Source organism: Camelina sativa, chromosome 5 (assembly GCF_030686135.1).
Source record: "Camelina sativa cultivar CO46 ecotype springtype chromosome 5, ASM3068613v1".
Lineage (NCBI taxonomy): Eukaryota > Viridiplantae > Streptophyta > Magnoliopsida > Brassicales > Brassicaceae > Camelina > Camelina sativa.
Window position 1 is genome coordinate 42,019,959 of NC_141884.1, and position 24,831 is coordinate 42,044,789.

General features: G+C 35.3%; 4 protein-coding genes, 1 long non-coding RNA gene and 1 pseudogene across 9 annotated transcripts; 3 read left to right on the forward strand and 3 right to left on the reverse strand.

Moving 5' to 3' along the window:
* The first annotated feature begins 4,165 nt into the window (after positions 1-4,165).
* Positions 4,166-6,441, forward strand: LOC147945106 (uncharacterized). Its single transcript, XM_087451681.1, has 3 exons — positions 4,166-4,478; positions 4,586-5,037; positions 5,141-6,441. Exons 1-3 carry the CDS (start codon positions 4,419-4,421, stop codon positions 6,324-6,326), a joined length of 1,698 nt encoding a protein of 565 aa, XP_087307807.1. The 5' UTR covers positions 4,166-4,418; the 3' UTR covers positions 6,327-6,441.
* Positions 6,442-8,374: 1,933 nt separating this feature from the next.
* On the reverse strand, positions 8,375-9,653 carry LOC147945107 (uncharacterized). 4 transcript variants are annotated; one of them, XR_015598019.1, is made up of 4 exons: positions 9,519-9,653; positions 9,171-9,317; positions 8,876-8,999; positions 8,375-8,631 (listed from the first exon to the last, which is right to left on the reverse strand). It is a non-coding gene; the product is annotated as an uncharacterized LOC147945107 (long non-coding RNA). The 4 variants fall into 4 exon arrangements; XR_015598017.1 differs by having other exon boundaries at positions 9,158-9,317; XR_015598018.1 differs by having other exon boundaries at positions 8,375-8,634; positions 9,158-9,317.
* A 5,500-nt stretch (positions 9,654-15,153) lies between these two features.
* Positions 15,154-16,291, forward strand: LOC104788586 (uncharacterized). Its single transcript, XM_010514345.2, has 3 exons — positions 15,154-15,510; positions 15,596-15,815; positions 15,917-16,291. The coding sequence occupies exons 1-3, from the start codon at positions 15,305-15,307 to the stop codon at positions 16,130-16,132; spliced, it is 642 nt and encodes a 213-aa protein (XP_010512647.1). The 5' UTR covers positions 15,154-15,304; the 3' UTR covers positions 16,133-16,291.
* Positions 16,270-18,943, reverse strand: LOC104788585 (phospholipase A1 PLIP3, chloroplastic). The gene is made up of 4 exons (XM_087451682.1): positions 18,007-18,943; positions 17,499-17,915; positions 16,940-17,419; positions 16,270-16,839 (listed from the first exon to the last, which is right to left on the reverse strand). Exons 1-4 carry the CDS (start codon positions 18,574-18,576, stop codon positions 16,330-16,332), a joined length of 1,977 nt encoding a protein of 658 aa, XP_087307808.1. The 5' UTR covers positions 18,577-18,943; the 3' UTR covers positions 16,270-16,329.
* Positions 18,944-19,285: 342 nt separating this feature from the next.
* LOC147945108 (dnaJ protein ERDJ3B-like) lies at positions 19,286-21,728 on the reverse strand (the record flags this gene model as incomplete). The annotated part of the gene is given in 10 exon segments (XM_087451683.1): positions 19,286-19,670; positions 19,758-19,829; positions 19,923-20,000; positions 20,088-20,147; positions 20,281-20,367; positions 20,453-20,569; positions 20,791-20,902; positions 21,162-21,300; positions 21,401-21,549; positions 21,630-21,728. Coding segments are annotated over 10 exon segments (1,044 nt in total). The 3' UTR covers positions 19,286-19,511.
* A 1,356-nt stretch (positions 21,729-23,084) lies between these two features.
* LOC104699626 (transcription factor MYB11 pseudogene) lies at positions 23,085-24,826 on the forward strand (annotated as a pseudogene). The gene is made up of 3 exons (XR_015598111.1): positions 23,085-23,317; positions 24,136-24,265; positions 24,433-24,826. The product of XR_015598111.1 is annotated as a transcription factor MYB11 pseudogene (transcript).
* Positions 24,827-24,831: the final 5 nt, after the last annotated feature.

Consider the following 24,831-nt stretch of genomic DNA (forward strand, 5'->3'; position numbering starts at 1 on the left):
TGTTTGACACTCTATTCAACTACCCAATAGTTTAATCCCCGTTGTGCCATTAGAACCTCAACTGCTGGCGCGAAGCAACACCCAAATGTGATCAGTTAAGTCCAAGCTGTGCAAGTGCAGTCATTTTCTTGATTGAAGCAAGATTTCTCGCACAAAAACTTGCAGATGAGCTTACAAAAACTTGCAGATGAGCTTACAACAAGCTTTCTCCGAGCCAGTGAGCTGTAATATCCAGTCAAGCGCCCCCAAGTTATCAATCTTCCATGTATCTCTGTTTGAATTTCCTTCTTGTCATCTGAGCCCACCTTGCAAAGATCTCTGCTGCAGCAAACTTACCAGAGAACTTAGCTCTCTGCGCCAATTCTTCAAATATCTCCGGTTGTCCTCCTCTGTAGAAATCAGCAGCAAACTTGTTATAATCAATCACAGGGGTTTTCATTCCTTTGTCAAGCATCTCCTCTAAGTATCTACATGCCTCTCTGGACTTCCCTTCACCTATAAGCCCTCTGATCAAAACCGTGTAAGAGTTATCGTCAGGACAAATCCCTTTCTTAATCATCTCGTCCCAAACAGCTCTCCCCATCTCGTAGTTTCTCGCCACGAAGTAAGATTTCATTATCATATTGAACGTGTGTATTGATGGCTCAATCTCGTTCTGGATCATCTTGTCGTAGACCCTAGTGGCATGTTCCGGCATTTTCTGGTTAGCCATCAGTTTGATCAGCGCATTGTACGTTTTACCATCCGGAGGATGTCCCTTTTCTTGCATCTCCTCGAGCAGTTGGTAGACCCTAGTGGCATGACTGTACAACTGTGTGGGGCTTTAGCAATGGCTGTCTCTTAGCTTTTGTTGAAAATTCGAGAGATGAAGAAGACCTCTACTTTAATAATGTATGTAGGAGAAGAAACCCATGTGAACCGAGTTTGACATTTAACAATCACAATGTCCTACCCTGAAGACCAATCAATTTGACACTTAGATGTACCATAATCATGAGTGGTACCGTATGTATTGTTGTTTTACATGTGTTATGTCTCTTTGTGAACTTATCATTATGTCTGTTTTCCTTCTTTATAGGTATTGTGAAAATGAACACAAACAAATCTGTGGATAACCATGAACTTATTTTCACTAAAAATAGAGAGTGGACAACAATAATAGTTCACAACAAAATTGAGAGAACAAAAGAGAAAAACACATGCATTTTTGAGTAGCCCACCAATCACCTTAATTGATCTCAGCCGTTTTGAAACGCTCAAGTCGCAACACAATAAGGCTAATAGATTAGATTTTGTGACGACTCAAGTATTACTACTGTCTATGGAATATGTATGGTTTTTAACAATTTTTTTTTTCTTTAACAAAATATTCATTAGGGTGCAACTTTCCCTTTTTTATTACATCTTTTTCAGAATTTATCCTTTGGATTGATTCTTTTCCACGTGACCCAAAGTTAAAAACAATAAACAGTTTTTGAAAGGCATTATTTTCTATTAAAAAATATTCTTTGGATCGATACTTTGTTACAAATCTTGCTGTTTCTTTTTTTTTATTATTCGCCACTTTTCAGCAAAGCACAGCCGAGCTAGAGACTGGTTCTCTTTCCCATAGAATATATGAACATATGAAGATGTGACCAAACGAATAATTTGATTTTTTTAAGTTTCTGCTCGAATGGGAAAATCCAAAATATAAAGATCGGCTCTCGGTTAAATTTTTGACTACTGATCGTCGTGGTGAAAAAGAAGAGATAAAATTCACAAAGAAGTCCGTAGTATTAAGTTGGTTTTTGGGATAAAGGGAAGCACATGGATCACTCATTCCCACGTGATATCTAAGCCAAGAACACGTGCCTTCCTCTGATCTATCTGACTTTTTATTTGATTGGTTTCAGTTTTTGTTCAAAACCCAAAGCTTTTGGATCCAAAAGAGGTCTCTATCGTATGAATTTGAGCAAAACTAGATGATTGGTTTAATCTCCCAACGCAATATTCTCTATTTTCTACTCGAAGTCATATATTTCAAATTAGTAATGACGTTTAAAAACTATACAACTAGTGGATGAGTTTTTTGATAATACTAGATTCTTATCTTAATGTTTGCGCCAAACTTTGACACTCATTTGGTTCTATATAAAACCCATGTCTCGGTAAAAGTCACCATAGAGATAGAGTCATATAACATAGACAATGCAATCATACGTCCTGCAATGTCGAAAGTTTCATATATAAATCTTATTTTTGGCTCTTAATACAGATACTTGTATATATGACTACAGATAGCAGAATATACTAACGTGTATATATGAAAACATGAGAGGGTAGGTACATGTTATACTACTATCATATATTCATATATGCGAAATGTATTTTAAAATAAACAGTATCGTTAAGTATGGTATATATACGCCGTCATGGTATGTATGACACTTAAGATGCTAACATGTTTATAGAATGGGGACAGTAGCCCTTTAAGTAGACCCACACTTTTTTAACTTACACTAGTTAACTACCAAAAATTAACACGTAATCGTCTTTCTAGCGTTTGTTAACCCAAAGCCATCCTGGCACAGTTGTCCCAACCAATGGCACCGTGTGTCGTATCATCCAATTAGCATCTATTTAATATGCTTAGACGATCTTTTATAGTATATAGTATTATTACTACTACACATAATTCTCATCTGACATTTATCTCTACTTCTCAACTAGTTCAATTTCGTACGAAAATTCAAAAACAAGAGATCATATTATATGCAAACAAGTAGAACTTGGGTTTCTAAACATATACAAAATCATCTATTATATATAAAAAATCATATAAGTTTATTATAATTTCTGTATTTATTAGGAAAATATATGATTTTGAGGGAAAACTGTATTTAAAAAAACTTTATTTGTTTGTTTCTTTATATAAGTGTGAATAGAAAAATGAAATACATAATGAAAGGTCGATATTATAATTCCGAATGATTAACTAACTATATATAAGGCTAATAAATTGGAGCCAATACACACATACATTGCCTATAAGTCCAAAAAAAAAAAAATGTAGAAGGAAGTTGTACCTATAATATAATCATTTTTTTTTCTGAGTTGCATTATTATTATTATTGCTGCTGTTATATTCAGTTCCCAATCATAATGGCTAACCGTCCCTTGCTATATATTTTTTTTTTGTTTATTCAAAGAATCCTATGAAATTAAAGGTTGGATATTTACCTTATTATTATTATTATTATTTTTTTTTTTTTTAAATTCAGACCTTGCTATACATCTTGACTTGACTGACATTGCATTTATTTGAGACCATACTAAATTCTACTACATGCTTTGCAATGGCATGCTATTTTCTGTGAAACATTAATCACACAAGACGTGACCCGATTAAATTAGTTACGTAATATCACGACGGTATAAGATTGGAAAAAGCTAAAATATCCATCTTGTATATCTTTAGAAATAATTGAAACTCGTGTGTAAAATTCATCACGACTATGGAATTCTTGGCATGGCCAAACATCTAATTATAATCATTCTAATTTTTTCATTTTTTTGGCAAAGAATAATAGCTATAGAACCTAATGAAGAAAATAAAAGCTAAGGTATATAGTAAGAAATAATTGAACATGATTACTCAAGAGATGGGTGATAAAATAATGCAATCATTCGTCACGCAATGACGATTTCAGAATATGACAAAATCACAATGATGTATATATATATAAATCACAGAGTTTACTATTTTAATCAAATGTTGTTAAAGTTCTCCGTAATCTTTGTTTTATCGGTAAAAATATCTCACTTTATATATATATATTTTTAGAAAAACTTGATGTTAACATGACACAAATTACTATACTGATTGAGATTTAGTATAAATCTACAAATCCAAAACCTTGATTGAGGTTACTCAGTAGATATAACTCAGCGTTCAGCCTACATTGAGAAATAGGATTACAAGTGTATATATTTAGAAAAAGTATATTCATCATGAAGAGTAATTACAAGAGATTCGGAGATAAACACGAGGATTAGCCATAATAAGATAACGAGTAATTAGAAGAGATATGATTCTAAGACACGGGATTGATAGATAAAAAACTTAAAAAAGGGTTTTTATTAGGCAAGAGAATATATATCAAATAAAACAGAGAATAAATATAAAAGCAGAAGTGGTGCCAGCTATTATGTTGAAGGATCAAAACTTTTCTCTCAGGTCAAAGCTGTCATCGCTCCCTCTCTCTCTCTCTTTCTTTCCTATACTGCTCTGTTTCCATATCTCTCTCTCTCTCTCTCTGTCTTTATAAAACACTTTGCTCTCTTTCTTCTCTCAAATCTTGGAGGAGAAGAAGCAAAGAATTTTGGGGGAAAGAGTGAAACACATAAAAAGTTAACATTCTAGTCCCTTTGCAACAATGGCGGTTTATTCTGAACTCAACGGCGAGAAGAAGCATTGGTGGTTCACTCACAAGAAGGTAAAACAAAACCCTCCAAATCACTTGATCTTTCTTCTAGATCGATCATTCATTCATTCAAAAGAGACTTAAAACTTTTTTTTTTTGTTTTCAAAAAAATCTTGCAGCTAGTTGATAAGTACATTAAGGACGCAAGGTCTTTAATAGAGAGTGAGGAGCAAAACGACGTTGCTTCAGCCCTTCATTTACTAGACGCTGCGTTATCGATATCGCCGCGTTCTGAAATCGCGTTAGAGCTTAAAGCTAGATCTTTGCTTTTTCTTCGTCGCTTCAAGGATGTTGTTGATATGCTTCAAGATTATATTCCAAGCCTCAAGCTAGCCATGATGAACAACAACGAGGAATCTGATGGATCATACGACGGCTCTTCCTCTTCCTCCTCCTCCTCCTCCTCCTCCTCCTCCTCCTCCTCCTCCTCCTCCTCTCAGCTCTCCCGGAAACTTCTCTCCGACTCACCTCCTCGCCGTGACTCCTCCTTTAAGTGTTTCTCTGTTTCTGACTTGAAAAAGAAACTCATGGCTGGGATTTCTAAAAACCGCGATAAAGATAAACAATGGAGGTAAATTAATTTACTTTCCTTTTTCAGTAACTTTTTATTTTTAGAAAGATTACAGTTTTGATTGAAATTGTAATTAATTAATTAATTTTGTTGGAATTTGCAGATACGTTGTGTTAGGACAAGCTTGTTGCCACCTAGGATTAATGGAGGACGCAATGGTTCTTCTTCAAACCGGAAAACGTCTAGCAACCGCCGAGTTCCGCCGTCAGAGTGTTAGCTGGTCCGATGATAGCGTCTCTATCCTCCTCTCCGAATCACCATCGTCGTCCTCTTATGCTTACCCTCCACGCAAACTCTCCGAATGCGAGACCGTCACTAACCTTCTCGCCCACACAAAAAATCTCCTCCGTCGTCGCGCCGCCGGGTTCGCCGCTTTTGACGCCGGACTTTTCTCCGACTCGATACGTCACTTCTCCAAAATCATCGACGGTCGTCGTCGTCCTGCGCCGCAAGGATTCCTCGCCGACTGCTATATGCACCGCGCCGCCGCTTATAAATCCGCCGGAAAAATCGCGGAAGCCATCGCGGATTGTAACAAAACCTTAGCTCTGGAGCCGTCGTGCATCCACGCGTTGGAGACAAGAGCCGCTCTTTTGGAGACAGTTCGGTGTCTTCCAGATTCACTACACGACTTAGAGCACTTGAAGATACTCTACAACACTATCTTACGTGACCGGAAACTTCCCGGACCACCGTGGAAACGACACAATGTGAAATACAGAGAGATCCCTGGGAAACTATGCGTGTTGACTACGAAATCGAAGAAACTCAAAGCCAAAATCGCCAACGGTGAAATCGGAAACGTCGATTATTACGGATTGATCGGAGTTAGACGCGGCTGTACCAGATCGGAGCTTGATCGAGCCAACCTCTTGCTCTGTCTCAGGCATAAACCTGACAAGGCTTTAGCATTCATCGAACGTTGCGATTTCTTCGACCAGAACGAGATTAGTTGCGTTAAAGATCGAGCAAAGATGTCTTCTTTGTTGCTTTACCGATTGATTCAGAGAGGTTACTCATTTTTGACGGCGGCGATAGCAGAGGAGGAACAGAGGACGAAGATGGTTGCGTTGACTCAAACCCAAACGTCAACGAAAACGGTTGAAGAACACGAGCCGGTTGAAAAATCCGGTTCAATTAAGAAAACCGGTTTTGCAGAAATTAAACCGGGAAATTCAAACGCGTATCAAGGAGTTTTCTGCCGAGATCTTGCGGCTGTGGGGAGTTTGTTATCTCGAACCGGTTTTAACCAACCGATTCCAATTAAATACGATGCAATCAGTTGTTAACCGGGAGAATTTTTTTGATTGTATATATATGTAAGATTTTTAAAAAATTCCACTTTACGATTTTTTTTTTTTTAATGTCACTTTAAAATATTCGTCTCTTTTTTAATTTCTCCAATATCTTCTCTTTTATTTATTTCTGTGCGGAAAAAATGCTTTACTTGTCGAATATAAAATCAAAGTAGTGTGAGGTTAAAATTAGGACCAAGTTTTCCATTGCAAGTGTGACACATACCATATGAATACAGATCGGATAATTTAATACTATTTGAAACCGGGTGATACTCTTAGATTTGTACGATTAAAATGGATAAACGAGTCTGACACGAGAAATTATATTAGTTAGACGAATCCTATCTACAAAGTTTGGCTGCCATTTAATGGCATTGGTAACGGATTAATCGGTAAGATTAATTTCTTTAAAAAAACATGATGTTGTATTTTTTATAATTTGGTAGATTTTTATTCGTTTGTCAACTGGTGGATTTAATTCTCAGAATCTTGACCAAGTTTCGAAGTTTTAGTTAGGTTTTTGGTCAAGCATTCTACTATTCCATACTAAAAATTTAAAAATAGGAGCGAAATTTATAAAAAATCTTACTACAACTATGCAATTATTTTGAACACCACAGGCAGAGGGAAGGAATTACATATTAGTATTTTTTGTTTTATCCAAGAAATGCAACAGGGAATACTATGCAACCTACTCACATTAAATTAACATCACCATCAGTCTCTTGGTCTTGTATATATATATATATAGAATACTTATTTTGACTATAAGAAGTCCATGTACATATTTGGTGTTGTAATATGTAAAAGTGAAAGAGTTTTATTTTATTTTTTGGGAACAAATCTGTAAAGTATATATATGTATGTACTCTTGCTGTACGAGAGAGCAGGATTTGATAAATTAACTTACGAAATAAAATTATTAGCTTGGGTTGGGCGAATGTGGTCGAGCTAAAGAAAGATATACATGATGGGAAAAATAATAAAGTTGAGGGAGTAAAAGATAAAAAATAAAAAAGAGCACGTGATGTATAGGATGTTGGAGACATTGGAAAGAGGATCAGTCGTGGCCAGGTATCTGTATATGATGATGTCAGTGTGTAATCCATGTGAGGCTTATCATGTCTACTTATTACACTTATATTTTAAATCTTTTGTACTAATAATAATACTATTATATATATCGTATTTGAATTTTGTGTGTAAACAGATATTTTTAAATACAGCAGTAGATGGAAAAAGTAAGAATAACATAAAGGACAGTAAGGTACTCGACTTTGGTCAGAAGAACACAGATGGGGTTTTATTTTTATTTTTCCATGATAAGTTTTCGCATCTCGAGCCAACAAAAACAAAGCTCGTATTATATCCTACAAAATATATAATGTTTAGTTTTTAGTGGAGGACAGAAATTAGATCGAGTTTTCAGAACTCAATTGTACCTTACAAGTTACAACTTACAAGCAAAAGATGTTGGAACCTGTCATAGTCCATCCAACAGGCAACAACCACTACTGAGTACGTATTTGAATACCATCTTGAATATTTAAAATGTGATTTGAGAACGGCATTTTTTTAAAAAATGGTATGGCCTGATGGCCAAAAACATGATGTTTCGAACAGTGACGATTATACGTTTTCAGCCAAAAATAATATCTATCTAATACTACTATACTTAGTACTATGGACTACTACTAGTAGTACTGTAAAAAGATGATTCCGTAGCATCTACTTACAACTAATGTTCCACGGCGTGCATAAGTTTTGAAAAAAACACAAAAGTATCGTTTTCTCTTATTAATAATTTACATGATCATGAATTAATTAAATCTTTGAAATGTTAATAGAGATAGTTTAATATTATTACTATTCACAGTCCCATTTTTTATTTTAATAGTCAATGAATTCTCATGATATAAATGTTTTCTTGTTTATGTTTATATTATCTTGTCTTATTTATGATTGGTTGAACTTTTAAAAAGTAGATACATTATTAGTTAAGTAGAACATTCTATATTTTGAAACAGAGGAAATAGGAGTGTCCAAAATTTTATGAATCGTGTATATTTAGATTTTTACTCATAACGATGAGATTGTTGTTGTTACTACCATGGCTAAGGTGAACCAGGGGACCTTTTAAATGCTTCAGAAATAAATTATTCAAAGAAGGTCCAAAAATGGGACAACTTCCTTTGTACATGAACCAAAAAATTAAGTGTTCAATGTTGAATGTTTGAGGTGTCTCTGCCACTTGCGAGCCGGGTCCGAGTCAAAATTATCTTTCTTAACAAGAAACCTGCTAGAATAATTTGTCGGAGAAACTGTCATTATATGTTTCAACGTAAAAAAACCAAAAAGCTGTTTAAATCCGTACCGTAACATATTTTGGGAACCTTCTTCCCCAATTGGGATCAATTTTAACCACAAGCTTGGGATCGTAGAGTTTTAAAAAAATATCACAAAAAAATAAACGACCTTAAGAATATTTCAAAAGGAGATCACGAGTGTATCAAAGCAATAATAAGAGAGATAAAATTTACCTTTGAACATCTATACATATAATAACTGAGGATAATGGCGGTGAATCTGGCCTAGTCAGTCACAGCTAGAATGGAATTTTATCCGGCTGTGAAATGTTTTCTCTGTTTCTTCTCGTCTCCTTACCTGTAAATTGTAATTGTATTTAGACGTCAGAAAATTTTCAAAGACTTCAAACTATCTATTTTTTTTCATTATGAACCCAGTTTTCAATATCAACAAATAACCGGACAATAGGCTTTAATAAAATACAAACAAAATAAAGGGACAAAACATCAACTTACTAATTTAATTCACCTTTGGTTCTTGATTACGACGATGCGTATCACGCCAGAAATTTATCTGCACTTTTTTTTCATTCTCTGTTTTTTCTTTTCTCCAGCGTTTGTTGCAGTTGGTATATATGACGAGCCTTTGAGTTCTGGCTATATCCTTGCAGAGAACCTGCAAAAAGAAAAAACAGAGGAAGACAATGAGTTTAGACAAAACTTTTATGATGCATAGAATTGAAACTAGTCATGTTTTAGTGTGAAAAAAGAGAGCACGTTTTAATAATACATGGTTCATAGAAACATTAAATAACAAATGCTTTGAGATTATTACATGGTTCATATAAAAATAGAGAAAACATCTAATAACTCTTACCATATCTTGAAGCAGAGTTTGACTCTCTCTTTCTATTTCTTTAACCAATGAAAAAATGAGAAGCTTTTGTTTGTCTACGAGAATGGTAAAGCGATAATACAGAAGAAGTAAGAGAACAAGAAGAAATAATTTTGTGAAGTAAGTTTATGGGCACGACTCACTTATATAGGCAGCTTGGCTTTGGTTCTTTCAACGGCTACTTTTTTTTTACTAACGTCTATATTTGTTACCGTTGTAATATATGTGAGTCTCAATATATGTTACCGTTTGCAAGTGACTTGACACCTACAGTAAAAGTGAATAATTATACATATCCCAATAAAAGAACGTTCACAATAGGCCTAAACGGCTATTTTTCTAATGTCTATATTTGTTACCGTTGTGAAATTTGAGTCTCAAATATATTACCGTTTGATGTCAGTGACTTGACACTTAACAGTAAAAACAGTTAACAGTAAAAACAGTTAACAGTAAAACGTTCGCAATAGGCCCAAACGGCTATTTTGTTTCTAACGTCTATATTATTTTACCGCTGTGAAATTTGAGTCTCTCTCGGTTTGTGAATGAATTTGACGCACCTACGTTAAAAATTACAGGAGTGTTCACAGAGGCCCCAATGTGAAAAGTCAACAATCTCATGAAGAACAGCTATAAAAACAGAAGTAATAAAAGGCCGAATACAGAAGAAGCCCATTAGATCAAATGGAGGCCCAAATTTATTTTATAGCTAATCACATTTTTTAACATCGGATCACATCGATTTAAAATTTTAATAATTTTTCTTTTTCCGTAGCATCTACTTACAAGGGCTTACAACTAATGTTCCACGGCGTGGATTGTCATAAGTTTTGAAAAAAAACAAAAGTATCGTTTTCTTATAACAATTTACATGATCATGAATTAATTAAAATCTTCTAACTAACAATATTTACTGTTCCTGATCCATTCTGTTTATTAGGCCTACTGTTTACAGCCAAAGGAAGATTATTTATTCTGTTTTTCAAAAAGGACGTAAACTTTGGATAATGAACCTTAAGTCTTGGAAACGCTTAGTGAGCTCTTTCGTGCACATTATAAGCAGACAGCTTCACCTTAGGGCATCATTAGTGGAATAACGGCCGAACATTTCTCAAAAAGATTAAATTTTTTTTTTTTTAACAAATCATTATTATTTATTTATTTTTTAATAGTTGTTCCATTGATTTTTTTTTTTTTTAACAAATCATTATTATTTATTTATTTTTTAATAGTTGTTCCATTGAGCAAACAACACCTGTCATATGTGATATGAGAATCGCTTCTCAAGTTACCATGGGAAGAAACTGTTTTCCTATTTTTTTTCTTCTCTCTTCCTTTTATTATTTTTTATTAAGAGAATTTGTAAGAGTATCGCCCACTAAAGATGGTCTTAATTAATTAGTAGTGTATTAAACTCATCATATTATCTCTCTCTCTTCTAGTGAGCAAAAGATATTACTGTTACCAAACGGTAACAAGACAGTAATACAGTAATTATATCTTGTTACCGTTGTGATGGTGTATATAAATTACATAAATAAGAAAAAAGGAAATAGCATTTTTCTTATTGAGCAAACAACACCTGTCATATGTGATATGAGAATCACTTCTTAAATTACCATGGGAAGAAACTGTTTTCCTATTTTTTTTCTTTTCTCTTCCTTTTATTATTTTTTATTAAGAGAATTTGTAAGAGTATCGCCCACTAAAGATGGTCTTAATTAATTAGTAGTGTATTAAACTCATCATATTATCTCTCTCTCTCCTAGTGAGCAAAATATATTACTGTTACCAAACGGTAACAAGACAATAATACAGTAATTATATCTTGTTACCGTTGTGATGGTGTATATAAATTACATAAATAAGAAAAAAGGAAATAACATTTTTCTTATTGAGCAAACAACACCTGTCATATGTGATATGAGAATCACTTCTTAAGTTACCATGGGAAGAAACTGTTTTCCTATTTTTTTCTTTTCTCTTCCTTTTATTATTTTTTATTAAGAGAATTTGTAAGAGTATCGCCCACTAAAGATGGTCTTAATTAATTAGTAGTGTATTAAACTCATCATATTATCTCTCTCTCCTAGTGAGCAAAATATATTACTGTTACCAAACGGTAACAAGACAGTAATACAGTAATTATATCTTGTTACCGTTGTGATGGTGTATATAAATTACATAAATAAGAAAAAAGGAAATAACAAGAAGCGAAATCTCTTTAATTTCCTTGAAATAAGTTATGACCGTTGTGATTAATATCAATTCCCTTTTCTTTTGAAACTCTTAATTTTGTAATTGCTCTCTCTCTCCCAACAACGCTTCTTATTCATTCTCCCTTTTCTTGAGAGAGAATGGAATAAAAAAAACTCTGTGTTTCTCCCTTCTTCTTCAAAACCCTAAACCAAAAATAAGTTTTTCATCTATATTTTTTAAAGAGTATGTACCTGATGATGATCATCGGAATTCTCCGTCTCTATCCAATCCAAAGTAGACATCAATCATTGAAGTATATATGAAAAGAAAAGCCGATCACTGATGATCAGATCGATCTCTGTAATGATCTCCATCCATCTGCCGAGTCATCACACCGGGTTAGTGATTTTACTCTTTTTTATATTTTAAATACGCTCTTCTAAGAAACAGAATGGTGATTTGAATACAAACCATGGGTGGATTTAGTTTATGTTTATATTATTAGGTCGACAACTTCTGCTGGATTGGTCTTGGTTTGGTGAATCTTTTGTTGTTTGTTTTCTATGTACAATTTCGAGTTATGACTTACCGGCTGCTTCCATCTGCTGGATTGATTTTGTTTGTGTGTGTATGCATGTATGTGTAGAGTTTATTGTCAATGCTGGTGAGATGCATCATGCATGATGACACACTGAGAACCTTACTCGTAAGTTTACCTCTCTAATCTTTTCCTTTACTAATGGTAGTCTCAGGCTTTGTAATGTGGGAATATGCATTAATGCATATGAGTCTTTAATGGTTTTAGTTAGACGATTTTTTTTTTTTGTGTTGATATGTGTATTTTGTGGATGGTACAGCTTCTTCATGTATCGATTTGTGAATCCAGATGAACGAGTGTCCACTGAGCTAAAGAAAGCCATTTTGCAAGCCCCAACATATAAGCCGATGATGATCATCCCATCTCTACAATGCTATGGCCTATATATGCTCTCAGGTTATATGTCTCTCTCTTCTTTTTCTTTTAATTATTATCTTACTCATTCCTTGATGAGCAGTTAGTGAGACTCAACTTTCCTTTTTTCCAGTTTGGTGGCTTCAGTTTTGGTGTAGAGGTTCTTGAGCAATTACGTCACCGGTACGGTTCGGCTATCTTCTAGGAGGTTTGTAGGTATACACTTTTTTTTACCTCTTTCTCAAATTAAGAATTGATTTTGATTTTTAATTAAAACTAAATTTATATAGTTTTTCAACCATTTTCTAAGAAACCGTTTTTAGAAAGAGCTTCTTTTGAATAAAAACATGTTTTCAAATTTAAGTGATTAATTTATAAAGATATGTTGAAAACAAATCGAATCTCGCATCCCGTCCCTTCCCATGGGTCCGTAAGTTTTGGTGTTATAGGTTCAACATGTTTATACGTATTTAAAATTAATTACTTAAGATTTTTCTTTGTTGATTTTTAATAAATTGTTTTAAAAGAGATTTTCTTTAATATATAGTATTTTTAAACTTAAGTGTAAAATTTAAATACGTTGAGACAAACCGGATTTCACATCCCGTCCCATCTTACGGGTCCGTAAGTTTTGGTGTCGTAAGTTCAACATGTCTATATGTATTTTAAATTTATCATCTAAGATTTTTTAATTAATCGTTTTGAAAAGAGACTTTTTCAAGTTTAGTATATAATTTAAAAATAAACGGACTTTATCATTTCTTTAATATATAATTATTTTCAAACTTAAGTGTAAAATTTAAATACGTTGAAACAAACCGAACTTCACATCCCGTCCCATCTTACGGACCGTAAGTTTTGGTGTCCTAAGTTCAACATATCTATATATATTATGAATTTATCACTTAAAATTTTTTAATTAATCGTTTTGAAAAGAGATTTTTTCAAGTTTAGTATATAAATTTAAAAATAAACCGGACTTTAGCATTTCTTTAATATATAATATATTTTCAAACTTAAGTGTAAAATTTAAATATGTTGAAACAAACCGAACTTTACATCCCGTCCCATCTTACGGGTCCGTAAGTTTTGGTGTCTTAAGTTCAACATGTCTATATGTATTATGAATTTATCACTTAAGATTTTTTAATTAATCGTTTTGAAAAGAGATTTTTTTCAAGTTTAGTATATAAATTTTTTTAAAAAACGGACTTTAGCATTTCTTTAATATATAATATATTTCCAAACTTAAGTGTAAAATTTAAATACGTTAAAACAAACCAAACTTCACATCCCGTCCCATCTTATGGTCCATAAGTTTGGGTGTCGTAAGTTCAACATGTCTATATGTATTATAATTTTATCACTTAATTAATCGTTTTGAAAAGAGATTTTTTTTTTCAAGTTTAGTATATAAATTTAAAAATAAACGAACTTTAACATTTATAATTTAAATATATTTCTAAGTAATTATAAAAGTGGTTAAAATATACGTCAGAAACTAATTGTATTTAGCATTTCATCTTTTTGGTATGTGAGTTTGGTGTCATAGCTAGATTTAACAAGTTTTCACTTATTATATATATTTTTTTTAACATTTAGCTAAGCGTTAAATTTATTATCAAAGTTTGATGTAGAAAATATTTTAAAACTAATGTAAACCGTTTTGACTTAACAAAAATCATTTTAAAAAATGGATGTTAAAGATTTTTAAAAGTGATAATAAATCGAGGACATAGTGTTTTTTTTTTTTTCAACCAAACATTAATAAATTAGAAAATAACTCCGAGATTGGTTGCCCAAACCGGAGGGAAAGAGTTTACAAATGAAATTTATGAATCTAAGGTCCTTGAAGACCGGGCTAAACAGTCTGCTCTCACGTTAGACTCACGAGGGATCCTGTCCAGAGTGAAGGAGGGGAAGGATGATCTGAGAATAGAAAAGTCCTCCAATAAAATCGAGAAGGCGGGCCAATAGTCGGGCTTCTGCACCATTGCGATCAACTCTGCACAATCCGTCTCAAAAGCTTGACAATCCACTCTCGCCGCCAACAACGACTCCATGGCCCAGATCAAGGCTTGCAGTTCCGCATGTAAGGGAGTAAGGCCACGTCTCTGACTCCGGGCTCCCAATAGAATCGTCAAATCATCCCCATTGCAAAACCACCACCCCAATTCCTGTAGAACATCCGAGCATTTCTATAAACCATCAATCTGACAACGAATAGAAGGCTTCCTAATTTCCACAGAATCCGGAGGATTCAGAAAGATTTGGCGTTTATAACGTTTTTAACGTTTCTTTGGTTTATCCTTATGATTAATTTTCTCGTAATGTAAATTTAATTACTTAAAAGCTAAGGGTTAATTTTATTATGACATGAATAAAACTTGAAAGTTAAATTACAGTGGAGTTGACATCTACAAAAGACTCTGCGCCAATAAAAGGCTCTTCCCTTGATAGATATGTACACGTCAAAAGGGGTAATTTAGTCAATGCAGATAATTACTACCTACCTAAAAACTCATTATTATTTGGCGTTAATAAAAAAAAAACGAGTCGGCGTCGTCGTCTTTTTAATCCTCAGCGAACAAAGAGCGATCGGAAAACATAATCGGCGATGGGTTGGTATACCAGTTTTATAGTAGCGGTGGCGTTCTTAGCCGTCGGAGTGATATTCTCGCCGGAGACATTCGGATCGCTTTCCAATGGAGAGAATTCAGCGAAGCTATCGATCTTCCTGAAGCTAGCTCATCTACTCAGTTTCTCTACAGCTTGGGGAGCTGCTCTCTGGGCTACCTTCATCGGTGGAATCATCATGTTCAAGTACGAAATCCTTTCTTCTTCTCTAATCGATTTCATCTCCTTCAAATTCTCCGTTTTTTTTTTTAATTTTAATTGATTGAATCAGGAATTTGCCGAGGCATCAGTTTGGTAATCTACAGAGCAAGATGTTTCCAGCTTACTTCACTTTGGTTGGTTCTTGCTGCGCGATTTCACTCTCTGCTTTTGGTTATTTGCATCCATGGAAGTCATCTTCTGCTGTCGAGAAGTATCAGCTAGGGTTCCTCCTTTCCGCTTTTGCTTTTAATCTCACCAATTTGTTCATCTTCACTCCCATGACCATCGATGTAAGTGATGATGATGATACACAAAACACTCCTCTAATTGCATATACAAGAAGAGATCCTTATGAACCAATTTTGGTCTTTTACTTTTGTGGTGTGTGTAGATGATGAAGCAAAGGCACAAAGTAGAGAGGGAAAACAACATTGGAGATGAAGTTGGCTGGTCCAAGAACAGAGAAAAGGCAAAGACTATCCCAAAGCTAGCTGCCATGAACAAGAAGTTTGGAATGATTCACGGCTTATCATCACTTGCTAACATCTTCTCCTTTGGTAGCCTTGCTATGCATTCTTGGTATCTCGCTGGCAAGTTGAATCTCTAGTTTCCTCATCTTCTTACAAACAAAGGTCTGATAACCTTTTTTATGCCCCTTGTAATGGAATAAATCTCTTGCGTTTCTTCACCATTCCCTTTGTAAGATTATGTCAATTGGACAAGAAGACTCCAAACACATTTCAGTGAAAGAAAAGAATTTGCTATATGTGTGATAGATTCAATTACAGAATAGGCCTAAGCTTTTCACTTGAAGAAACTAAAATGTGCTTGTGAATGGTGAAAGACAACACCATAGACATTCATAATTAACAATCTAATAGGGAGAAAGAAGATGATCACTAGTTGACTACTTCTTGATGCGACAAATCTTGTTATGAGTTTCAAAGAATCTCTCCCAGTATATATGATGTTTATAATGAAGAACTTGCGCCGCCAGTGATCCCGTTCGGCCTTTATCTGTTTCAGCTCCTTCCGAATCACATGTCTCAAGGCCTTCAGGTAAGAGCTCATGTCATGGTTTCTTTTGATTTTTCCTTCTGACCCGTAAGAACGACGATCACTGAGAATCTCTAAGGGGTGTGGCGAGTTAAAAAAGACAATCTTTGCAGCTCTTAGTCTTTTTTCTGTTTCGTCGGTGTTCTTAGATGCTAAGAGATAGAGACCACTTCCTGGAGGAAGCAGGGGGTGTGGTGGAGAGAATCTCTCGGATGGTTGCAGAATTAAAAGCTTCCCCATTGGCGAATACAGCAAATTCTGCAGATAAAGAAGAAGGCAAACAGTGTAAGCCAAGAAGAAACAACGATCTGAAGCAGACAAGTTGAGATGTTTGTTTTCTTCATATATATTATATTACCTGGTTATTCAGACAAGGATGGTTTCGAAAGTTTCCATTCAATGCCTTGAGAAGCTTAGCGGCTCGGTTAGGGTAATTGCAGGAGAATGCTCGGGGAACAATATCTCTATGCATAGAGATTCCGAGAAGATGACTCTTAGGGAGACCAAGTTTCTGAAGAAGCCTGTCGCCTCCACACATGATGCAAGGTGAACCAAAAGTGATGACTGGGAGCAGAGAAGAAGCCGGGACTTGACCTCGGATCAGAAGCATGAGGTTCACAAGCAGTGACAAGCTTCCTCCTAAAGAATGTCCACTAAACCTGAGAAAAGCACGGTTCTTGCCACGGGAACTAAGGTGGGCGTGAACTTCTGGTAACATGTGTTCGTATATGCCTTTTGCAGCTTCGTATATGCCTCTGTGAACAAGCACATCAAGCTCCTCAAATGGAACTGGCTCGAACAGAAGATTAGCTTGCCATGAGGCCAGTGAATCTGATCCCTGTAAAATATTGTTGAGTTCAGTCTTATCATCTTTTGGTAAATGAAAGACTCTGATCACACAAAGATCACAACATTACCTGAATAAAGAAGAACCTGGTGCCAGTTTTATCATCATCGCATACGAACCACTCACAAGGAGGTGAACGGTTTGATTTGAGATCATCTGCGACGGCCTGCTTAACTTCCTCTTTCGCTGCCACAACTGCAGTAACCGAATCAGCAGTGGCTAACAAAGAAGCTTCATTGTCATGACGTTTAGAGGATCCAAAAGGAAGCACAGACTTAGAATGGGAAAAGAGACGAGATGCAGCAGAAGCAGCAACTCTGTAAGCAACAGCTGGGTTAATAAGCTTCTTCTTCTCCTCCTCCTCCTCCTCCTCTTCCTCGCCATTATTGTTGTTGATGTTGTTCTCCTCAACTCTATTAAGACTCGTTCTCTTCTCAATGGAGGATGTCACGAATCTCAGTTTCTGATACTTCAACAGATTCTCAGGCTGTGTAACAAACAATGGAAAACTAAAGTCAGAGAAACACAAAAAAAATGTCAAATTCAGAAAACACAGAATTGAGAATTTAGGTTTCAACCTTGATTTTAGGGATTGAATAAGCCAAATTACCCAAAAAGGACAATTTGGCAAACATCTGTGCATCTTTAACCGGAATTTTACTTAACATCTCCGAGAACTCTTCTCTATCAAACTCCTTTTCGTCATCATCATCATCGATCATGCAGAAATCGCATTCTTCACATAAATCATCCTTATTCGTCTTCGATTCAGCAACTTCCTCTACCTCCTTGTCTTCTTCTTCACCGTTACAGCCACCGCCACCTGATCGTTGTCTCTTTCCATTCCAAATTGATCCAACCTCCAAAATCTTGAAAACCCAGTTTTCGTTTACGCTTGTATTCTCCTGTTTCTCCAACAAAACGGCGCCGTCGTCTCTAACCGTTCCCTTCTTCTCCTCCGCTCTCTTACCGATGATTCGAAGAAACTCAAGAGGACGACGCGATACCGTTTTCTTGAGCGGTAGAGATCCAGCCGTTGATTTGTCCTCCTCCTTCACAGAGCCTCCGATGGCGCGTATCAAAGAAGGTCCCACCGGAATCATCGGAGATACTCCTTGCACCGACATTTTTAAGAAAACACCTTCCATTAATTATTAACGAACACCAAAACCTTCTTCTTCTTTTTGTTTTATGTTACAGACCGTATATACATACGTATACGGACCGTATTAACACCGGAGTTAACGTGCAAGTTTGGATGAAAATAATAATAAGATGCCGTCGTTTTGGGTCTTTTTCTCAGTCTCCTCGCCCGATCAATCTCTCCTTTGATTGTGAGACTGAGATGTCTCTATCTCTCAACGTGTTAAATAAATAGTAGTAGATGTAGAGAAAGCAGGTGAACGGTGAACCAACATTAACACGCCTTAATGGATGCGCGTATCAATTTCTGAAAATAAAATTACTACTATTTCTCTGGAATGTTAATCTTTGCTGAATTAATTTTAGGGTTATATTATAAAGTTTCCCAAATTTTTAGTACTTTTAAAGAGCTTTTTCTAGGTGGAGGAGATACCAAGAGGACACGTGGAAGATGACAAAGCGCCTAAAGAAACTTGTTTAGTCTCCCACGTTTCTTGGAACAAATCTAGATATTGTTGGGACTTTCAGTTTCATCACAACAACTCAAACCTAACTTCACCCCCTAATTAATATTAAAGATACTAGTATAATTTTATGATCAATCTACCTTTTAAACTGATCCTTTGTGTTGTGTTTTGTTGTGTCCAAAAAGGCTGTGTAGCTTTGTGTATTTTAAGCATTGATGTCGTCTGAAGACAAAGACTCACATCAATCTAATCCAAAGTATATATGATGATTCATGAATATGCACTAATATGATTAACAAAAGCAAACAAAAATGACAAATTGATCAAAACCTTCTCATCTTCGTTTTTGTCTCCCCATTTTTTTTCTCTTTCTATATTAAAACCTAGTCACATGTTACATTAGGACCAGCAATCGCTTGTTCTCCTCTTTAAACCCCCAAACTTCTAAAGAGAGATAAAGCGAAAGAGGAGCACTAAGCAAAGACTTCTTTAATCTTCTTCTTCTGGTCGTCAGTGAGAGAAGAAGGAAACAAAACCTCAAAAGTGACAAAGAGGTTGCCTTTCTTTGTGCTGTAATGAAGTGGCATTCCTTCTCCTTTAAACTTCTTCACTTCCTTAGGCTTTGTAATTCCCTGTCGTCACACAATAACCCATTAGATGATAACTGATGGTCACGGTTTCATGTGTTTTTCGTGTATAGAGAAGGACATTAGTGTTACCGTGGAACTGATGTCAACTTCATGATCATCCAAGTGTTTGAATGATTTCTCAAAACCAACTAGCGCCTCAACCTGAAGAAGAGATATATTTGGTAGAATCAGAAAATGAATTAATTGTTGGCCTAAGATGTAGAGATACAGTAGTAATTTATGGAATTTATTTACCAGTGTAATGTTAACAGTCATGTGTAGATCGTTGCCATCTCTTCTGAAACGGGCGTGTGGTGCAGTTCTGATTTTGAACTGCCAAATGTACAACAATGGTTTATTCTCTCTGATTTTGAAGTTTACTTGAAATCAAGGATAGTGAAATTTAGGGAAGAGCCTAACCTTAAGGTCACCAGGTTCACCGTCGAGAATGGGTTCACCGTCTTCATAGAATGACACTTCCTGAAAAGTATTTGGTATTAAGAAACTACAACAGGAGAAGTCGACGAGCTCATAAATAAATGAGTTTAAGAGCTAGTATGAAATGTAGTATCAAATGATTTTACAATAAGGGTGGTATAATTTTGAGACTTACTTCTCCATCTTTCATTCCTTTCTCGATATCAACTGTCACAAAGTATCCCTCCCTTTCGTACTTGACATTAGGGCATTTGTCACAGACCTGAGGGAAACAAGAGGATACGTTGTTAAGCAGATTTTAGGAGGAACAAGACCATCTGTGGAACTTAAACACATCTGTCCTGTACCTGCTCTGTCATCTGCTGGAACATTCCAGGACCAATTTGTCTGTGGTAGACCTCGTTCCTGCAGTTACACTTTCTCTTTCCAGGAGCTGGTTTAATCACATTCTTTTCCCTCCATACCTGTAGTTCAATGTGGAAATTCCTCACTGAGAACTTAAGGCAAGTCCTATAATTTGGCATTTACGTAAAGAAAACTATCTACTCTTAACCAATCATCACATGAACGTAAAGAATGTCTAAAATTACACTATAAGATGTTCACTAATTTCTAAGTACCCATTTCCAGACGAGTTATATGTATTAGTGATGATAATCACATCCAGACATGGAGCTTAACATACCTTCATAGAGCCTCCCATGTACAAATCTTCTAGAGTTGCCTCAAGTTCCACAATAACATCATCACCCTTGACAACCTTCTCTTCTTCCTCCATCGAACCTCCACCAAAAAACCTATAAAGCACATCAAATAATCTCTGCAAATTAGCAATCTGCAACCTTTAAACACTAATGATCCAAAATTAGGAACTATTCACGCTACAGTAAATTCCCTTAACATAACCAAAAATTCAATTGTATCCACTATGCATACATAAAAATCACACAAAAAGATAGATGATTCTATTCTAATGATCCTGAATCTTGTACCTCTAGCTGAATTAACCATTATGTACGTTAAAAATGAAATGCCAATAAGATTCAAATAACTTACGAGCTGAAAATGTCCTGCATATTCATGCCCCCTCCTCCTCCTCCTCCTCTACCACCATTAGCAGCAAACTGTTTAAGTCCTTCTTCACCATACTTGTTATATATCTCCCTCTTCTCCTCATCCGATAACACTTCATAAGCTGTTTACATCAACCACAATAAGTCAAATTTCAAAACGGGGTTATGAAAAAAAGAGAGCAGAATCAGAAGTTGCAGCAAGACAAAAACACACACACACACCATTGTTAATCTCAGCGAATTTGCGAGTAGCTTCCTCATTTCCTTGATTCTTATCGGGATGATACTTTAAAGCGAGTTTCCTATAAGCTCTCTTGATCTGTTCATCAGATGCACCTTTCGGCACTTGCAACACATCGTAGTAACTCTTCCTGAAGATCACACCATTTTAAGCATTCACAATTTATACGCACTAACTAATAATAATATGCTTCGAAAGATTGAAACATACCCGGCAAGAACGCATATGGCATAAGAGAGAGCGAACAATAGAATACACAGCTCCGGCCACCGAATCGCCATAGAAACGGAGAGAGAATCGGATCTCTCCCTTGGAGGGTTACTTACTCCCCTAACCTGAGATTCGTTTCGATTTTTTTAACAATGAAATCTCACAGATGTGTCGTCCTTCGATTCGAATCTCTCACTTTTCTTTCTTTCGCGGAACGATTCCAAAAACGAGTTTTAGGATTCGACCTTCGTGGTCGGGTTTACGTGTACATTGCAATGCTTAACCAATCAGGATTAAGTCTCTGACGAACGTGACCAATAGGTATCGGCCACGTTGGATAAACACCGCTGACTCTTCTTTTCGTCGACTTTTAACATACGGCGTCGTTTACCTTAAGTCTCTAAACAGGCCCATTAAAATTAAAGAAGGCCTGTAACGCTATCTTTAAAACGTCAAGGTTAATCTTTCTGGATTAATAACGTACAACAAGTCTAGGTTACTAGGCCCAAATACAATCAACGAAATGTCGATCATAATAAACCGGATCATAATATATGTGCATGAATCGGGTTGACCCAGTGACCCGGTGACCTCTCCGGTAGTCCGGTTCACTTTCTGGTTCGGGGTTCAAAACGTTGAAATTATAAATGTAATAAATGAATAAAATAGAAATTCTAAATATATTGTGTGGCTTGTGAAGGCTGGAATATGAAACAAAAGATTGGTTAAACAATAAATATATTTTGTTCATTTGTTGTTTGTTAATTTGCATGCAAAGAAACATATACACTGGTTTGTATAATCATGTCACGTCAGATCTTTTCAGTCTTCAACGAACGATATTTTTTATACATCGTCGAGACATCTCCACACCACTGGTCCCAGCCCATTAATAATACCATTTACTATTCATTGAAAAAACCGCTGACAACAGTTTTTTGGTGTTCACAGTTTTTTCCACTACTCGAAGAGAATTACTAATTTTTTTTTAAAGTACGATTTTGATTTTACTGTTAAATGATAACCACTGAATCCGAATTTAACAGTATAATTGATGCAGAGGAGGGAATATATTATAATATAGTAGTAGCATCTAAGATATCCATGTACGTATGGTTGCACACGTGTTTTGAGACTATTGAAATACATATTCTTTTGTAAACGTATGCATACAACTTTGACATATAATCCTGAGTCCCTCTAATTTTAAAACAAGGCACAGGTTAAAAAAGTTATAATGTATAGATTAATATTTTAAAAACTCTGTAATTATAGGATCTAATACAAGGACGAGCCAGGTTAAAATGGTTAGTATCTCTCTCTCGACAGTGGATGAGCCACGACTTCTGTTTCAAAATAGACCAACGTGGCTCGTTCTATCACTTGAATACCTGATACGTGTCGGCCATCCCCATCCCTCCCCTATTTATTCATATAAGTATCGAATACCAAATCAGTCACTTTTTGTAGTGTCGTCACTTTACTCCTCTTTAGTACCTCGACTCTAGGGGTTAATTAAGTGAAGTGAGTGCAAACTTAACAATAGCGGGAGAGAATGGGAAGAGCGCCGTGCTGTGAGAAGGTAGGAATGAAAAAGGGGCGGTGGACGGCGGAGGAAGACCAGATTCTCACCGACTACATTCAGTCCAACGGCGAAGGCTCGTGGCGTTCTCTTCCCAAAAATGCCGGTAAATTATTTCTATACAGTACTCTCTCTCGATCGCAGGCATGCATTATAAGAGAATTCTTTTTTTTTTTTTTTTTTTTTTTTTAAACTTAGTATATAGGAGAATCTTCCCTTACCCCTTCTATATTTGCATAGAGAAGTTAATCAAGAATCTCTGCATAAATTTTAATAGAAAAAAAATCTCTATGTTCATTTCTACAATAAAAAGTTGTCGTAATCGTAGATATATACTTAATGAATGGTTGTCAAGGCATATTAATTTGATTTTAACAAATTAGAAAAGGTAAATTTTTTTTGTTTCTTTCGATGATATAAAATAAAACTAAAAATGGTATATTTGACATTTATAAAAATTTGAGGTTTTTACTCATAGTCAATTTCAAATTTTCAATGAACTAAAATATCAATAGTTTACGTATCGGGTACTGTTGACTGTAAGAGGTGGTGGGAATAGGAAATTTCTGTATTATAAAACAAGTATTTGGATGTATTAAATACTACTTGATGTAGAATGATATGTTCTGTTCTGTTTTGCTAGTTGTTGATAAAACTGACGATTGAACTATCAATCAAAAAATTATTTTTCTTACTACGATCGTAATATTCTAAGAATATTATGCTATGCAATTGTGTGGTCATACAGTATATACCAAACTTGCCTTCTTGTTCTCAGTCATTTATTGTTTATTGACATATATGCACAAAAAAACAAAACATGGAGAAGACAAAGAAAATGAAGAATCGTTGACTATAATTTCTTATGCCTTAAAATCTGACGTGGTTATTTCTTTTTGGAATTTGAGTAAAATTTTAAAACAGGGCTAAAGAGATGTGGAAAGAGCTGTAGATTGAGATGGATAAACTATTTGAGATCAGACCTCAAGAGAGGAAACATAACTCCCCAAGAAGATGACCTCATTGTTAAGTTGCATTCCACTTTTGGAAGCAGGTAACTTGATTTATGTCTATGTATTTATGTGTATTAAATGTGATCGTACTTTGAAATAAATGATTAAGGTTCTACACTTGAATAAAAACATGTATATTAAACTTTTTTTTTGGTAAAAACATGTATACTACTAAACTGTATATGATAATGTTAACGCTAAAATGCAGGTGGTCAATAATTGCAAGCAATCTACCGGGAAGGACAGACAACGAAATTAAAAACTATTGGAATTCACATCTCAGCCGTAAACTCCACGGTTACTTCAGGAAACCAACTGTCACTGATGTCGTCGAGAATGCTCCTCTGCCTCCGAAGTGTAAACCCGGAAGAACCAGCAGATCAGCCATGAAGCCCAAATTCATCCCAACCTCTAAAAACCCTAAGTCCTTAATAAAGGCAAACAAAAACGAAATCGTTTTGCCAACTACAATAATAGAGATCAATGGAGACAAAGAAGACGCATTAATGGATTTGTCAAGTAGTAGCGTCGTCAGTGGAGCCAAGGAACCTGGTTTAGGACCATGTGGCTACGGAGACGATGGTCATTGTAACCCAAGCATTAATGG